Source organism: Enhydra lutris, unplaced genomic scaffold (assembly GCF_002288905.1).
Source record: "Enhydra lutris kenyoni isolate GAN:26980312 unplaced genomic scaffold, ASM228890v2 scaffoldscaffold60, whole genome shotgun sequence".
Taxonomy (NCBI): domain Eukaryota; kingdom Metazoa; phylum Chordata; class Mammalia; order Carnivora; family Mustelidae; genus Enhydra; species Enhydra lutris.
Window position 1 is genome coordinate 3,393,495 of NW_019154144.1, and position 14,620 is coordinate 3,408,114.

Below are 14,620 nucleotides of genomic sequence, written 5' to 3' on the forward strand. Positions count from 1 at the left end.
TTGGCCTTCTGTAATGGCCATCATACTGGTGCCTGCTTCTCTTCTGTTGTCTTTACGAAGTCATTGGAAACACCTATTGACAAGTGCCGTTTACTTCCTCTCTGGTCGAGCAATGTTTTCTGCCCAGACGTGGGAGATGACCGAGGGCCTCATGTCCCTGCAGTAGGGTATGTAAGGAACTACATAAGGGAATTGGGGCCAAAAGACTAATCTTTTGTACACGTTCCAAAAATTTCCAACAGTTGCCCCATAAATAGAGGGATAAGGCACCAGGTGACCTTCTGCATTCAGTGTCCTTTGCTTCCATAACACTGAATGATTGCCTACAAGCTGCATGATGTTTGTAGTTGATTAATATCTGTGGTCTTCTCTGTGCCTCTCCTACCTTTCCCCTGCCAGCAAAAACAAAACAATGAAAATGGAGGCTCTACCAGAGTACCAAAATCAAAATTCTGGTGACCTGATACCGTAAGCCACTTAAAAATTCCAGTGCGGATCCTTTTCCTTGTGATGAACACAAGTAATCAAAATAATGTAACCCATTTAGCATAGCAATTCTGTTATGGCCAAGAGCTACTTAAAAATGGTTTTCTCATAGGAGATTCTATATATTCTTCAAGAAACTGGTATTATCACCAGCATAAAGTATCAATTAGCCCTACTGGCTGCAAAATTTGATCTTCCCAGTTGGTTTTTCCCAGTTCCAAAGCTAATGTGCTATTTCCTCCTGCTATTAGAGACTATATGAGTTCGCATATCAGATTAAGGAAATATTATAACTGTAATTGGAAGGTGAGGCCTGTGTTGGTTAATGTAGGAGTTCAGCCCTGTTACTGAGGATGCTGATTCTCCTTCTCTCTCATGCGCAGTACACAGCCTCCTGAAACCACATACAGCAGCAGCTCATCTTAAATCTGGTTCCTCTTGTGATTCAAGGCCAAAAGCGCTACTTGTTTATGTTTGTTTATGTTCAGCAGTGGAGAACCTCTCCAACCATTGGAATATAAGTGGTTATCTTCAGTCTGCAGTTGGATGGATATCATCTGATTGAAGTAGATTGGGTCAACTTCAGACCATTAACGATGCAGGGAATTTCAGTGCTTTGGTTGGGATTAAACTAATTCTGACCCTGCAGCCCATTTATTGGGCTCAGTAATTAGAAGTCTCTGAGGAAGAAGGAAGGGGAAGCTCTGTATTGAGTAGGAGGTCTACAGCGCCCACTACAGAAGTGATGATTCCCTTTGCCTCCCTTCCTTGATTTTATGGCCCACTCGGTAGGGCAACTGTTTACAGTTACTTAAGTATTTCTCCTGCTCAGGTCATCAGAAAAACTGGTTACTTAAAAACATTTCACAACACACACTTTTTAAGACCATGTCCTACCAAAAACATTATTTACCCTAGCAATCCCACATAAGTGAGTTTTGAATTAACATCACCTAACATTTCCTGGTGATCCATCTTTGTGATCTAACAATAGTGTCAATAAAAGAACATACTTGCATTTTTGGAGAAATTTCCAATAACATGATCTCTTCAAATAGGTTGATGTTACCAGTTTATTCTTTTGTTTTTCCACCAGTAAAACTTACCTAGATTTCCTCCAATATTTTGCTCCTCTGACTAGCTCACAAATGGGACTGTTAAAGTCAGCTAGGAACTTCTCCTAATATAGAGGTGATGGGGCCCCCTTCTGTTGCAAGTTTCCAGTCTCACTGGTTGTGTCTTTAGAGTTGTGTTATTGGGACATGACTTGGCATTCTAAAAATAGGTAAGCTGAATATCAAACGTCATATTTGCCAGGAACTGAATATTTAATGAGGAAATATTTTATCTAAGTAATTGGAATTTCTGAACTTAATTGCTTTTTGTGGTTTGTTTGTTTTTTGCATTGTTGGTTACTGAAATTCACATTTGGAAAACTCTTGTGCTGTCTTGTTGTATAGAAAAGTGAAACCTAGTTTCCACTTTTAGGACTTACCTTTTGAATTAGGTGAATGCCTTGCACACTTTTAGAACTAGATACACATTTGCAAGGTGACTGGGTTAGGCTCTGGGTGTCAGTGAGGTTGATTTATGATCTCCGTGATGCCTAGGTAACCATCACTTAAGGTTATGGTAGACAGCATGCGCTGCTAGAAATAGCCACTTAAAAATTCCAGTGTGTATCTGTATGTCCTCAAATTAGTCATTGTCCACCTTAAAGAAATTCAGTGTTCTTCTGTTTTGTCCATCTGAGGTTTCCCCCAAATATAAATTTTCAAGAGTTGAATGAGAAAGAAACTTAAAAAGTCAAAAAAGCAGAGAGCATGTTTAGGGCAACAGGTCAGAGATATTTTATTGTCTAGGAAGAAGGGACCTGTGATACATAGCCATCTAACAATGGGCGTCACTTGCTATTAGGTTACCAGCCCAACTGTGTGTCCCTTGCCTATGGCAGGAAACCCAGGTCTGACTTTTTCTGTCTTCAGAATCTGAATGTGGTCTGACTGGATTTTGAAGGCCCTTGGCTTGAGTCCAGATTCCAAAGTTACCTTGATAATTGTTTATTTACAAAAACCAGCTCTAACTGAGCAGACTGCAACCTGGACGAGAATTCATGCCAGGGCAGGCTTTTTTCTGTTAGTACATATTGGCAGAGTGTCCGGGAACATGTATGTATCTCTGTGCATCCTCACCCACTCCTCCCGACAAAGCTGAGGGCAGGTATTGAGCAGGAATGTGACCGAGATTACATTAGATTATGTGGCCTGTTTGGAGTTACCTGCCACCAAGCCATACTAATATCTACCCCAAGACAAATGCTTTAATACTAAACATAAATTATAACCTGTGTCCTTTTTTCTTTCCTATAATTAAAGGTAAATTTTTAAGGAAATCTTGGGGCACCTGGGTGGTGTAGTTAGTTAAGCATCTGAATCTTGGTTTCGGCTCAGGTCATGATCTCAGGGTCTTGGGATCGAGCCCCACTTTGGGCTCCGTGCTCAGAGTGGAGTCTGCCTGAGATTCTCTCTCTCTCTTTCTGCCCCTCCTGCTCGTGCCGTCTTTCCCTAAAATAAATAAATATAATTTAAAAAAAGAAACCTGGGGCGCCTGGGTGGCTCAGTGGGTTAAAGCCTCTGCCTTCGGCTCAGGTCATGGTCCCAGGGTCCTGGGATCGAGCCCCACATTGGGCTCTCTGCTCCGCGGGGAGCCTGCTTCTTCCTCTCTCTCTGCTTACCTCTCTGCCTACTTGTAATCTCTGTCTGTCAAGTAAATAAATAAAATCTTTAAAAAAAAAAAAAAAAACTTTGTGGTTCAACTGGGCCAAAAACTCAGAGTTTTGAAACTTTTTACTTTTCCTTTTGTAATCACTATTGTATCTTTGTAGTTAAAATACACATTGGGGGTTTGTAATTGAAACCGATGTTCTACTCTCTAGCCCTGTGACAGAGAACCATGTGGTATTTCAGCAGTCTGGGTAAATATGTAATTCTATATATTACATATGTAATCTTGGAACCAAAGAATATCTTGCTCTCATTCATTCAGGCAGCTCCCTGAGTGCTCCTTGTGGCCAGGCACAGTGGGCCATGCTGGTGATACAAAAAAGCTGTAGCACAGAGAGGGACGGATGTACAATAGGATGGGACATGTGTGATAAGGTTAAGAGAGCTTGCTTCCTATTCCGGGAGCAAAGGATTTCCATCTGTGCTGGTGGGCAAGTCTGGGAAAGTTCCACAGAAAAGGTGCCCTTGAGTTGGACCTTGAAGAAAGGTTTGCCAGGTGAAGGTTGGGTGTGGGTGTGCTAGGCAGAGGTAGAGCTAGAGAAAACAGCTGGCAGGTGTATGCTGTGGGTGTCATGGGCAAGTGTGGAGAAGCTAGGGGGCAATAGAAGGGAACGATGGGGCTCTCCTCTGCACTGAAAGGAGCCGCTGAAGATTTCCTTAAGAGAAGGACTTGAAATTTTTTTTTTTTCTTTCCGGAAACCATATGCTCTCTTCCCCTAAAAACTCCACAAGCTGGAGTTCATTTGGATTATTAAAAGCAGGAGACTGAAAAGTAGCAACTTTTGTTTCTCTATCATGCAAGCTTTTTTTTTCTTTTCTGTCTTCTTTCTGTATCAGGAGTCAATACACTTACTGGGAGTCAACAAGCTTTGTGGCTTTGTTTTACACAAGACATTTAATTTTTTCTATTGTATTTTATCGTATTTGCCAGATGTTTAAACAATGAATGCTGCATTTGCAAAAAGGCTTGCATTCATTTCCTACTCAACAAATAATTCCATTTTCACAGTGCTTTGCCTCAAGGAAATGTGAAACTCTTAATTTTATCTTAAAATGTGTGCTCGTAATCGGTTTTCAAACATTAGAAAGTCTCAATGTGTTATTCTTGTTCGATGCTTCCTCTGATTAATAAAAAAGAAACCCTCAAATTTTATCTATTTTCTAGGCTTACCAAGAGGTTAAAGAGTGAATCCCTGAAGTCCGACTTTACGATAGATTTAAAACATGAGGTACGTCATTGTTTCTTTGCTAAAAGTCTCAGTAATCAAGACTTCATGTGTTTTAATGTAAAAGGTGTTTTTTATTCCCTGACAGCATACCCCTCCCCACCCAATGCTTCTGTGTCTTTTCTCCCCACCAAGGTAATTCTTCTCCAGTAAATTAGGTCTTTCTCTGTAAAGCTCATTTTTATCATGTAGGTGGAGAAGGAGCAGTGAAAAAGATTCTCGATTCTCCTCTGTGATTCTTGATTTTTTTTTTTTTTTAAAGCTAGGTGGATGGGTGCAAAGGTGGATTTCTAAACACATGCAAAACTGCCATCAAAGCACCTTTGCTCTTATTTGGTACTTTGGCTGTACAATGCCGTGGTCATGTCTCTGTCCTTGGCCCTCTGGGGCAGAACTGAGCCAGTTGGTCCCAAGCAGGCAGCTGTGCGTGGCATGCTAGTTGGAACCCCAGCATCCCTGGGCATTTAGTGACCAATCATCCTGGAGGCTTTAATCATTCCTGGATCATTGTTATTTTTTTTAAATTAACATATAATGTATTATTTGCCCCAGGTGTACAGGTCTGTGAATCTTCAGGCTTACACACTTCACAGCACTCACCATAGCACATACCCTCTCCAATGTCCATAACCCAACCACCCTCTCCATACTGCCCCCCGACCCCCGGCAACCCTCAGTTTGTTTTGTGAGCTTAAGAGACTCTTACGTTTGTCTCCTTCCAGATCCCATCTTGTTTCATTTTTTCCTTCCCTACCCCCTAAACCCCCCACTTTGCCTCACAAATTCCTCATATCAGGGAGATCTTATGATAATTGTCTTTCTCTGATTGACTTATGTCCCTCAGCCTAATACTCTCTAGTTCCATCCACGTTGTTGCAAATGGCAAGCTCTCATTTCTTTTGATGGCTACATAATATTCCATTGTATATGTATACCACATCTTCTTTATCCATTCATCTGTTGATGGACATCTAGGTTCATTCCATAGTGTGGCTATTGTGGACATTGCTGCTATAAACATTCGGGTGCATGTGCCCCTTTGGATCACTACATTTGTATCTTTAGGTGGATCATTGTTAAGAAGGTTTCTTCGTGGGTTTCATTCACAGGCACATCGGACTGGAACATTGTCACCTTTCACTCTTCGGGAACCTGAATCTTAGGGCAGTGGGGTCAGTCTTGACATGTCACTCAGGCCAGGAGTGCTGGCAGCATACCAGTAGCGAAAAGGGCACGCACAAGGCTTTACCTTCTTGGCTGATGGCATGTGATGAAAAAGCTTATTGGGGGAGAAATACACATGTAAAAAACTGTTCTTCTGTTCCATAGAAAGGAAAGAACGACTAATTGAAAGCTCAGGTCTACTTAGATAGTTTTAATGAAGAGTTAACTTTGGTATAGATACTTGGGCTCAGGAATCTATTAAACACTAAATACCTACAAAAACTGTTTCTAATGTATGTGGAAAGTATGAGGATAGGTCAAAATATCTATGTAATCACCACCTGGTTTAAAAAGCTAGAACATCACCAGTCACTTTGAAGCTCCCTGACTGTGACACTTCTGTATTCCTTTCATTCTTTCTAGTAAACACTTTCTTGAATTCTCTCTTCCTTTCTTCCTCTTCCACAGCATATGACTGTGCCTCCGAATAAGACAGTATGCAGTTTTTCACCCTTTTGGGACTTCGGATAAACAAAAGTGTATCATGGGTATTGTTCTGACTTGAAACTCATCCATGTGGATATGTGCGGCAGTTCTGATGAACTTTTTTCCACTCCGAGCAGGAGTCTCTCCAGAGACCAGAGCAGTTAGCTTACCTGTTCTCTGGTGGTGGGCTGCTTCTGCACCGCTCTGCGTTTTCTGCTATTACACTCATTACTTCTCTGCGTTTTGTGGACGTGTGTCATGATGATCCTGGGCAGGGATTTCTCTAGGGCAGAGGCTTTTAAACTATTTTTTTTTTTTTTTTTTTACTGTGACCCACTTTAAAAAATACATTTTTCATTGCGAGCCAGTATATTTGTGTGTGTTATTGTATTACTGATTTCTAGTTTAGCATTAGTATGGTCTATATAACAATTGTTAGAAATGTTTTTAGGCTTATTTTGTGGCCTGGTTCATGTTTACTCTTCATAAATGGAGGAAAAGATGTATATGCTATAATTTGGGGGGTATAGTATTCTCTTTATGAGATTAAGGAAGAAATAGATTGAATATAATAAATTAATCTATCTTCCTCCCTTCTTTCTTTCCTTCCCTCCTCCCTCCCATCCTTCTTCTTTTGTCTGCTTGATCTATCATTTATTAAGAGAGGAATGGGAAAATCTTCCATAATAATGGTGCATTTGATAATATCTCCTCTTGTAACTGCCAACTCTTGCTTTTTTCCCTCTGAGACTATGTTAATTAATTGCATACAAGTTTAGAATCCTTAAGTCTTCTTATGAATTCATCTTTATTTCTTGTCATGCTCTTTGCCCTAACATGTATTTTGTTGCTGTGACTGTTTTTATACCGGCTTTCTTTTCAGGTTTGCTTTTTAATTGTCTCTCATCTTTTTCTTATAGCCCCTTTGTGTCCTCTTTTAGATGTGCTGCTCTTTTCCTCCCAGTCTGCCAGTCTTTGTCTTTAAACCAGGTAGCAAATTTACACTTACATTGAACATGATTACCTTTATATTTGAATTGATTTCTAATACTTCATTTTATCCTTCTCCTTATTTTCTCTCTGGCTCCTTTAAACACTTCCTTACTTTCTATATAGATTGTTTTTTGTTCTTTCTTTTTCCATTTTTTCCTCCTCTGCTGTTTTGGAAATTCGGTCTTCATTTCTGTACCTTACTGGTTATTTTTAAATATATTTTTTAAGATTTTATTTATTTATTTGAGAGAGAGACAGTGAGAGAGAGCATGAGCAAGGAGAAGGTCAGAAGGAGAAGCAGACTTCCCTTGGAGCTGGGAGCCTGATGAGGGACTCGATCCCGGAACTCCAGGATCATGACCTGAGCCGAAGGCAGTCGTCCAACCAACTGAGCCACCCAGGCGTCCCTATTTTTAAATATTTTAACATGCATTCTTAACCTAACAAAGGCTAAGTAGTTCATGGCCTAAATTCAAGGGACTTAGAATAATTGAACTCTGATTATTCCCTCCCCAATTTTTTTTAAAAGATTTTATTTATTTATTTGAAAGAGCGAGTGAGAGAGAGAAACCACAAGAAGTGGGAGGGTCAGAGGGAGAAGAACTCCCCACTGAGTGGGGATTCCCCATGTGGGACTTGATCCTGGGACTCCAGTCAGGGACTCTGGGATCATGACCTGAGCTGAAGATAGATGCTCAATTGCTGAGCCACCCAGGCGCCCCTCCCCTTACCAATTTAAATGCTCCTTGTTATTTAGTACTTTTGTTCTTTTCCTAAACCCTGCAACTTAAATATTATCTTTATTTTATGCAATTCGTATTTGTAATAGCTTCACCATGTATTTGCCAGTGCCTTTGCTCAGTATCCCATCTTACTTCAAAGACCTGCCAGGCGGGATCTTTTTTTTTTTTTTTTTTTTTTTTACATTTTAAAAATTTAAATTCAATTAATTAACATATAGTGTATTATTAGTTTCAGGGGTAATGTTCAGTGATTCATCAATTGCATATCATACCCAGTGCTCATTCCATCAAGTGCCCTCCTTAATATCTGTCACCCAGTTACCCATCTCCTACCCACCTCCCCTCCAGCAACCCTCAGTTTGTTTCCTAGAGTTCAGAGTGTCTTATGGTTTGTCTCCCTCTCTGATTTAGTCTTATTTTATTTTTTCTTCCCTTCCCCTGTGTTCATGTTTTATTTCTTAAATTCCACATTTGAGTGAAATCATATGATAATTGTCTTTCTCTGATTGACCTATTTCCTTAGCATAATGCTCTCTAGTTCAATCGATGTCACTGCAAATTGTAAGAGTTCATTCCTTTTGATGGCTGAGTAGTATTCCATTGTGTATATATACCATCATCTTTTTTTTTTGTTTTAAAGATTTTATTTATTTATTTGACAGAGAGAGAGATCACAAGTAGGCAGAGAAGCAGGCAGAGAGAGAGAGGGAAGCAGGCTCCCTGCTGAGCAGAGAGCCTGATGTGGGGCTCGATCCCAGGACTCTGGGATCATGACCTGAGCCGAAGGCAGAGGCTTTAACCCACTGAGCCACCCAGGCGCCCCGATATACCATCATCTTTATCCATTCATCTTTCGATGGACATCTGGGCTCTTTCCAGAGTTTGGCTATTGTGGACATTGCTGCTATAAACCTTGGGGTGCAGGTGCCCCTTTAAATCACTATATTTGTATCTTTTGGATAAATACCGAGTATTGCTATTGCTGGGTTGTAGGGTAGCTCTGTTTTTAACTTTTTGAGGGGCCTCCATACTGTTTTCCAGGGCAGCTGCACCCTGGTGGGATCATTTTTATTCTTCTGAGGCACATCCCTTTAGTGTTTCCTTCAGTGGGGTGGTACATTCTCAATTTTTTCCCTTTAAAAAATTTGTATTGGGGGCGCCTGGGTGGCTCAGTGGGTTAAGCCGCTGCCTTCGGCTCAGGTCATGATCTCAGAGTCCTGGGATCGAGCCCCGCATCGGGCTCTCTGCTCTCTAGGGGAGCCTGCTTCCTCCCCTCTCTCTGCCTGCCTCTCTGCCTGCTTGTGATCTCTCTGTCAAATAAATAAATAAAATCTTTAAAAAAAAAAAATTTGTGTTGACTTTGTTCTTTAAACATAGTTACCTTGTGTTTAAAATTCTGGGTTGTCCATCATTTTCTGTCATCACTCTGGCTTTACTACACTGTTCTGGTTTCTGTTACTGCTGTGGTGTTGGGAAATCAGCATCAGTCTCATGTGGCTTCTTTGTAGGTAATCTTTCTTTCTGCTTGCCTTTAAGACTATTTGTCTTTGGGGGCGCCTGGGTGGCTCAGTGGGTTAAGCTGCTGCCTTGGGCTCAGGTCATGATCTCAGGGTCCTGGGATTGAGCCCCGCATTGGGCTCTCTGCTCAGCAGGGAGCCTGCTTCCTCCTCTCTCTCTACCTGCCTCTCTGCCTGCTTGTGATCTCTCTCTGTCAAATAAATAAATAAAATCTTTAAAAAAAAAAGAAAAAGACTATTTGTCTTTGATATTCTGCAGTTTCACTATGAGATGTCTAGGTGCTGACATTTTTTTTTTTTTTTTTTACATCCTACATGGGATTCATTGACCCTTTCTATAATAGGATTGTTATGTAATTTTTGGAAATTCTCAGCCATTTTTTTTTCAAGCATGTTCTCACCCTCATTCTTTCTGTTATCTCCTCCTGGATGTGTAGATGTGTGCCAGCACTCTGAATTTTTCTTTTACTTTTCCCATCTCTGTTTCTGCTGTGCTACATTTCAGATAATTGGGGGACTTTCATCTTTTAATTCCCTGATTTTTTATTCACCGGTGTCTAATACTCTGCTTATCCTAATCATTAAATTTTTCTTTAATGTTTTTTATTTTTAGAAGTTTAACTCCTTCTTTTCAAATTTGTTTATTTTATATAATTTTTAAAAATTTGCTTATGTTTGAATGTTTTCTCTTTATGAAAATGTATTAAACATAGTAATTTTATAACCTGTGTTTGATAATTCCAAGACCTGCAGACTTTTGGGTCTGATGATGTAGTGTCTGCTGGTTCTTGGTGATCAGCTCACGTCCCTGTGCTTTTTGTGATTTTTCTCTGAGTAGTCTTGCTTCAAACTGTATCTGTGCTAATCTTCTGAGTCCTACATTAAGGTGGAAGGATTTGCATTTGTTTTTCCTACTGCTACAGGATTATACTAACTTGGGACCATTTTAAATAACTGTTTGAAGTGTTTTGGACCACATTAGTGGCACACATTAGGGAGGCCTGGGTTTTGATTACAAAATCTCAGAGGAGATTTGGAGATGATATTTTCCCCCTCCATCTAGTTCCAACGTCCCAGATTTATGTGGGGTTTGCTCTTAAACACTCTCCGCCTTGGGTGAGTCTTGGGCTTTATTTTCTTAACTCCTGTCAGAAACTCAGCATCACCACAGTTTACCATCTACCTACTGAGGGATACTACCCTTGATGCCATTTTCCCCAGGCTCTTCTTTTTGCAGTTTTGTCCTCACAAGTTCCACACTATTATGGAAATTTAGCAATCCATTTAAAATTATTTTAAAGATATTTTATCCAACAGTTTTAGATGTTTCCAGCAAGGCTGTTAGTCAAGGTGTGTAATTACCATCCTGCAGAAAACCAGCCTCATGGTAATAATTTCTTTCATCTTCTACTGCGATGTTTTAGAAACCCTAAAATCACTTCCCTGAAATTGCTTATGACAGCTTTGGAATTATTTGGTGTTCAGAATATGAACAAGAATATGGATTCTTGTTAATAAAAGATTATATTGATCCACATGAAATTACTATTTTTATATGTAAAAAAAAAAATCTGTTGAATATTGTCAGATTGATTCGGTTCAGTCTTAGTGCTCTGTAGAAGACATGGTCTGCTTTTCCTTGACATATTTTGTACCTTCTAACACTTGCGGTGTTGGCCAAGTTCTTTCATTTGTTGCCGGCTCCTGTCCTGACAGATTGCCCTCTATATCTGGGACAAAGGCAATGGGCCTCCCCTTACTCCAGTGCCTGAGTTTTGTACAGAGGCTGTGGACTCCTACTGTGCTACCACCTTCCATTCTTTTCTACCTCTTTGCGTAAGTATAGAAGAAAGGCTTCCTTACATATCAAAGGAAAATCTGCATGCTGTGCATAATATTGTCCTAGGACTTTAAGTTTCTACTTATGTGTCAGGTAAGAAGTAGATACCATACTTCTTACTAGTAACTGCCCTATCAGGTGAGTACTGTTGTTATCCTAGTTGACACATGAGAAGAGAAAGGACTGAGAAGTACTTGTTCAGGGTCACACAGTGAGTGGGGGGGGGGCAGTGAGGACCCTGAGGGCACCGACTCACTCCCGAGGCTCCGTGCAGAACTGCCTGCCACAGCTCTTCCGAGTCAGTGTGCCTGGAGTCATTTCCCTTGTTGATGATTCAGCATGTGTCTCCTGGAATATCTATTCCATTTCCTAGAAGGGTGATTTCAGACATTTTCTGCTACACTTAAGCCTTCTCCCCAAGCCCATCTCCTCTCAGCTGGAGACCTTAATTTGATCTCATCTGCCACTGTCCAGCAGAACTTTCAGAATGATCTGGTTTCAGTGTACCCTAGGTCTAGTTCCCAGGATGAGCCTGAAGACCCCTGAAACTCACTAGGTTAACAGTTCTTCCTCAGAAGAGAAAACATATTCATCACCCTCAAATGTTGTCTGTTCTTCTGAAGGCAGTCACACAGAAGTCTATGTGTGGCATATTCAAAAATGAATATATGTATACACACACACGTGTGCGTGTGCACACACACACCCACACATTGCAGTAATGGAAGAGAATCTGTAATGTTTGCTCAGTTCCTGAGGGGAAAATCCTGTCTTTCTAGACATGATGCTTGCTTGTTCTTTAATGCTCTTTTCGGCGGTCTGGTGGGGTCAGCCTCCTAGTGTCTTGAGTAATATGACAAAGCTGTGTTTAAATGTCACTATAAACTGGCCCCAGATGATGTTTGAGTCATGATTAAATATTATTAAAGGCCTAAGACATTTGATAAAGGGGTCAGAACACCCCATGAAGCCATCCGTGGCCTTGAATATAGGCTGTCCACAGTCTCCCCATGTGTCCCTTTCATCTGAGTGGCCAGCTGGGGCTGGGCTGGCTCAGGGCTCCATAATTGCCCCTCCTTCCTTGCACCCAAGTGTTTGAAGTAATTGTCCCTTTGGCAGAAGACAGAATGTTGCTGTAGCTTAGACTTGGGTAGACAATAAAGGGGCCATAAAAATACTTTCAACATCAAAGTGAGACCAGCCCCCCAAGAGGGAGTCAGCTCCTATTGTACAGGAACATAGCCCACTGGTTCTCTCCCTCCGTCAAAATCTTCACCAGCTGGAAAAAAGAAAGGGAAGGTGACTAACATTTACTGGGCAGTTAGAATGTGCTGAATAAATGTAGCAATGAAAGTGGCTTCACTGGTGGCTATTCTGACCATCTTCTAAATGAGCAGACTGAAGTTGAGAGCTGAAGAATATTGTCTGGGTGACACAGTGAGTACAGGGCAGGGCTGGGATTCAGGCCCAGGTCTGGCTGACGTCAGAGGTCTTGTCAGCTGAATTATAGTTCCTGTTTCCCCAGAAACTTAATCCTGGAAACAGGATTAATGTCCTTGACGTTGGTGAAGGTCACCTCTGTGGCATGCGAGATCTAATAGGGGTGTGAATGTGGGTGTTGATATGACACGGACTCATATATACACATATGTTTTCTTGTTTTCTAGGGAAATCCAGTGAAGAAAGAGGATATATTTTTCGCAGTAAAAACATGCAAGAAATTTCACAGCGATAGAAGTATGTTTTGTGTTACTCATTTTTCCTGAACTTATAAAATCCCAACTGCCTTTAAAAAAAAAAAAAAAAAGTACAAGCCAGCTAGAAACTCAAGAAAGAGATAACGACACATACATTGTTGGAATGAAAACAGTTATTTAGCTTGTATTCCTCATCGTACCACTTCAATAACTAAGATCAATTAGAAGGGACCGTTTTGTATCAAAATATGAGTGGCCCTAGCCCTTCTGAATACCGTTCAGAACAGTGTTTTAAATTGGAAATGGGAAAGCACAGCTGTGGCAATCTTGGACACGATGCATGAATAACAAAGCATTTTGCAGAACAATGTCCTATTTATGTCCATGCACCGGCTCTGAACTGTATGAGGAATGTTAGAGGGGATTTCAAGGTGGGAGAATGCCAAAAAAAGGATGTTTTCTCCAAGACTAATCCTTCTTTTTACATTATGGTGGATGCACACACTGGAACTTTTAAAGATACGTATTTGCTTATGAGCGGATTATATTGCAGAAAAGGCAATAGGTGGCTTATACATAGCGGTCCCTTCTTAAGAAGATCTTGGCATGCAAATGAATGTTGTTTTTATTCAACTTTTTGGTGTTATTACAGAATTCTACTAAGTTATGGTGATAATGTAAAAGAAAAAGCATGTCCTAAATATAAGTAGACATAATTTCTTTCTTTTTTTTTGCCTTATTTCAAGCTGCACTTTCCTGAAATTGAAAATTAGACAGTCTTTTGCATTTTCTAATTTTAGCATATATTTTAATTTTTTTTTCCATGAAAAGACTGTCGATTTCATCAAGAGTGTGATATTTATGTAGAAGAGATTTCTAAGCCAGCTGTCGTTTTCAGGGGATTGGAGCTATGGGGGAATTTCATTTATATAATTTATTTGATAATATGGTACTTATAAAGTATACTTTAAAGGGGAACGTTTTCCAAATAAAAAATAGTATAATTTGGGATTGAAATATTAAGATACTAACATCAATTAGAATCTGGTGATGATGTACAGAATCATATAAGTATGTAACTATAAACCTTCATATTTACCTAAAATAGTCACATAAGGTGCCAAGTCCTATTCAGTCAGTCTAATATAGGCACTGAGTATATAAGGGAGTCCTAAAGACTATTAAAAATCAATATAGAAGTTAAAATTTTCATCATTCACAAAAATTAACATAGAGTTAATATCCTTTTGCTCTTTTTTTTTTTTAAATCTGGAAGGGCATTTGGGGATAATTTTTGATATGTCTTATAAAGTATCAAAGGAAATGAATGAAGGGACTGCCTTTTTTTTTTTTTTTTTTAAAAACAGCCAACAGAAGTGTTCAAATTGATTTATTTGATCCTGAAGCTGCACTTGGGAGTAGTGACTGTTTTCATAATATTGATGTTAAGAACAGTGGTGGTAGTGATATTTTCTCTTTTGAAATATTTTTCAAGTGACTGTAAAGCAGTAAAATAGGGACCATTCCTGGTTGTATTTTTCATATTTTACAGAAATGAAAAAGAAGTTTGCTGATTTTAGTTTAGTAATTTTGAATAATCTAGTTTATTGCTTTCTTATTTGCCTCAGGGTCAGATAATCTTTTCAGGTATCTATCAAATGCTTTTATATTTGAATTTCAAGTCA

At 39.8% G+C, this 14,620-nt stretch overlaps 1 protein-coding gene across 1 annotated transcript in view; it reads left to right on the plus strand.

Moving 5' to 3' along the window:
• LOC111158531 (beta 3-glucosyltransferase) overlaps window positions 1-14,620 on the plus strand; it is a 116,170-nt gene that overhangs the window by 55,491 nt on the left and 46,059 nt on the right. Inside the window, exons 8-10 of the mRNA XM_022520626.1 lie at window positions 4,435-4,498; window positions 11,115-11,234; window positions 12,906-12,975. Of these exons, the coding sequence (XP_022376334.1) occupies window positions 4,435-4,498; window positions 11,115-11,234; window positions 12,906-12,975 (254 nt within the window). The remainder of the gene's footprint in view (window positions 1-4,434; window positions 4,499-11,114; window positions 11,235-12,905; window positions 12,976-14,620) is intronic.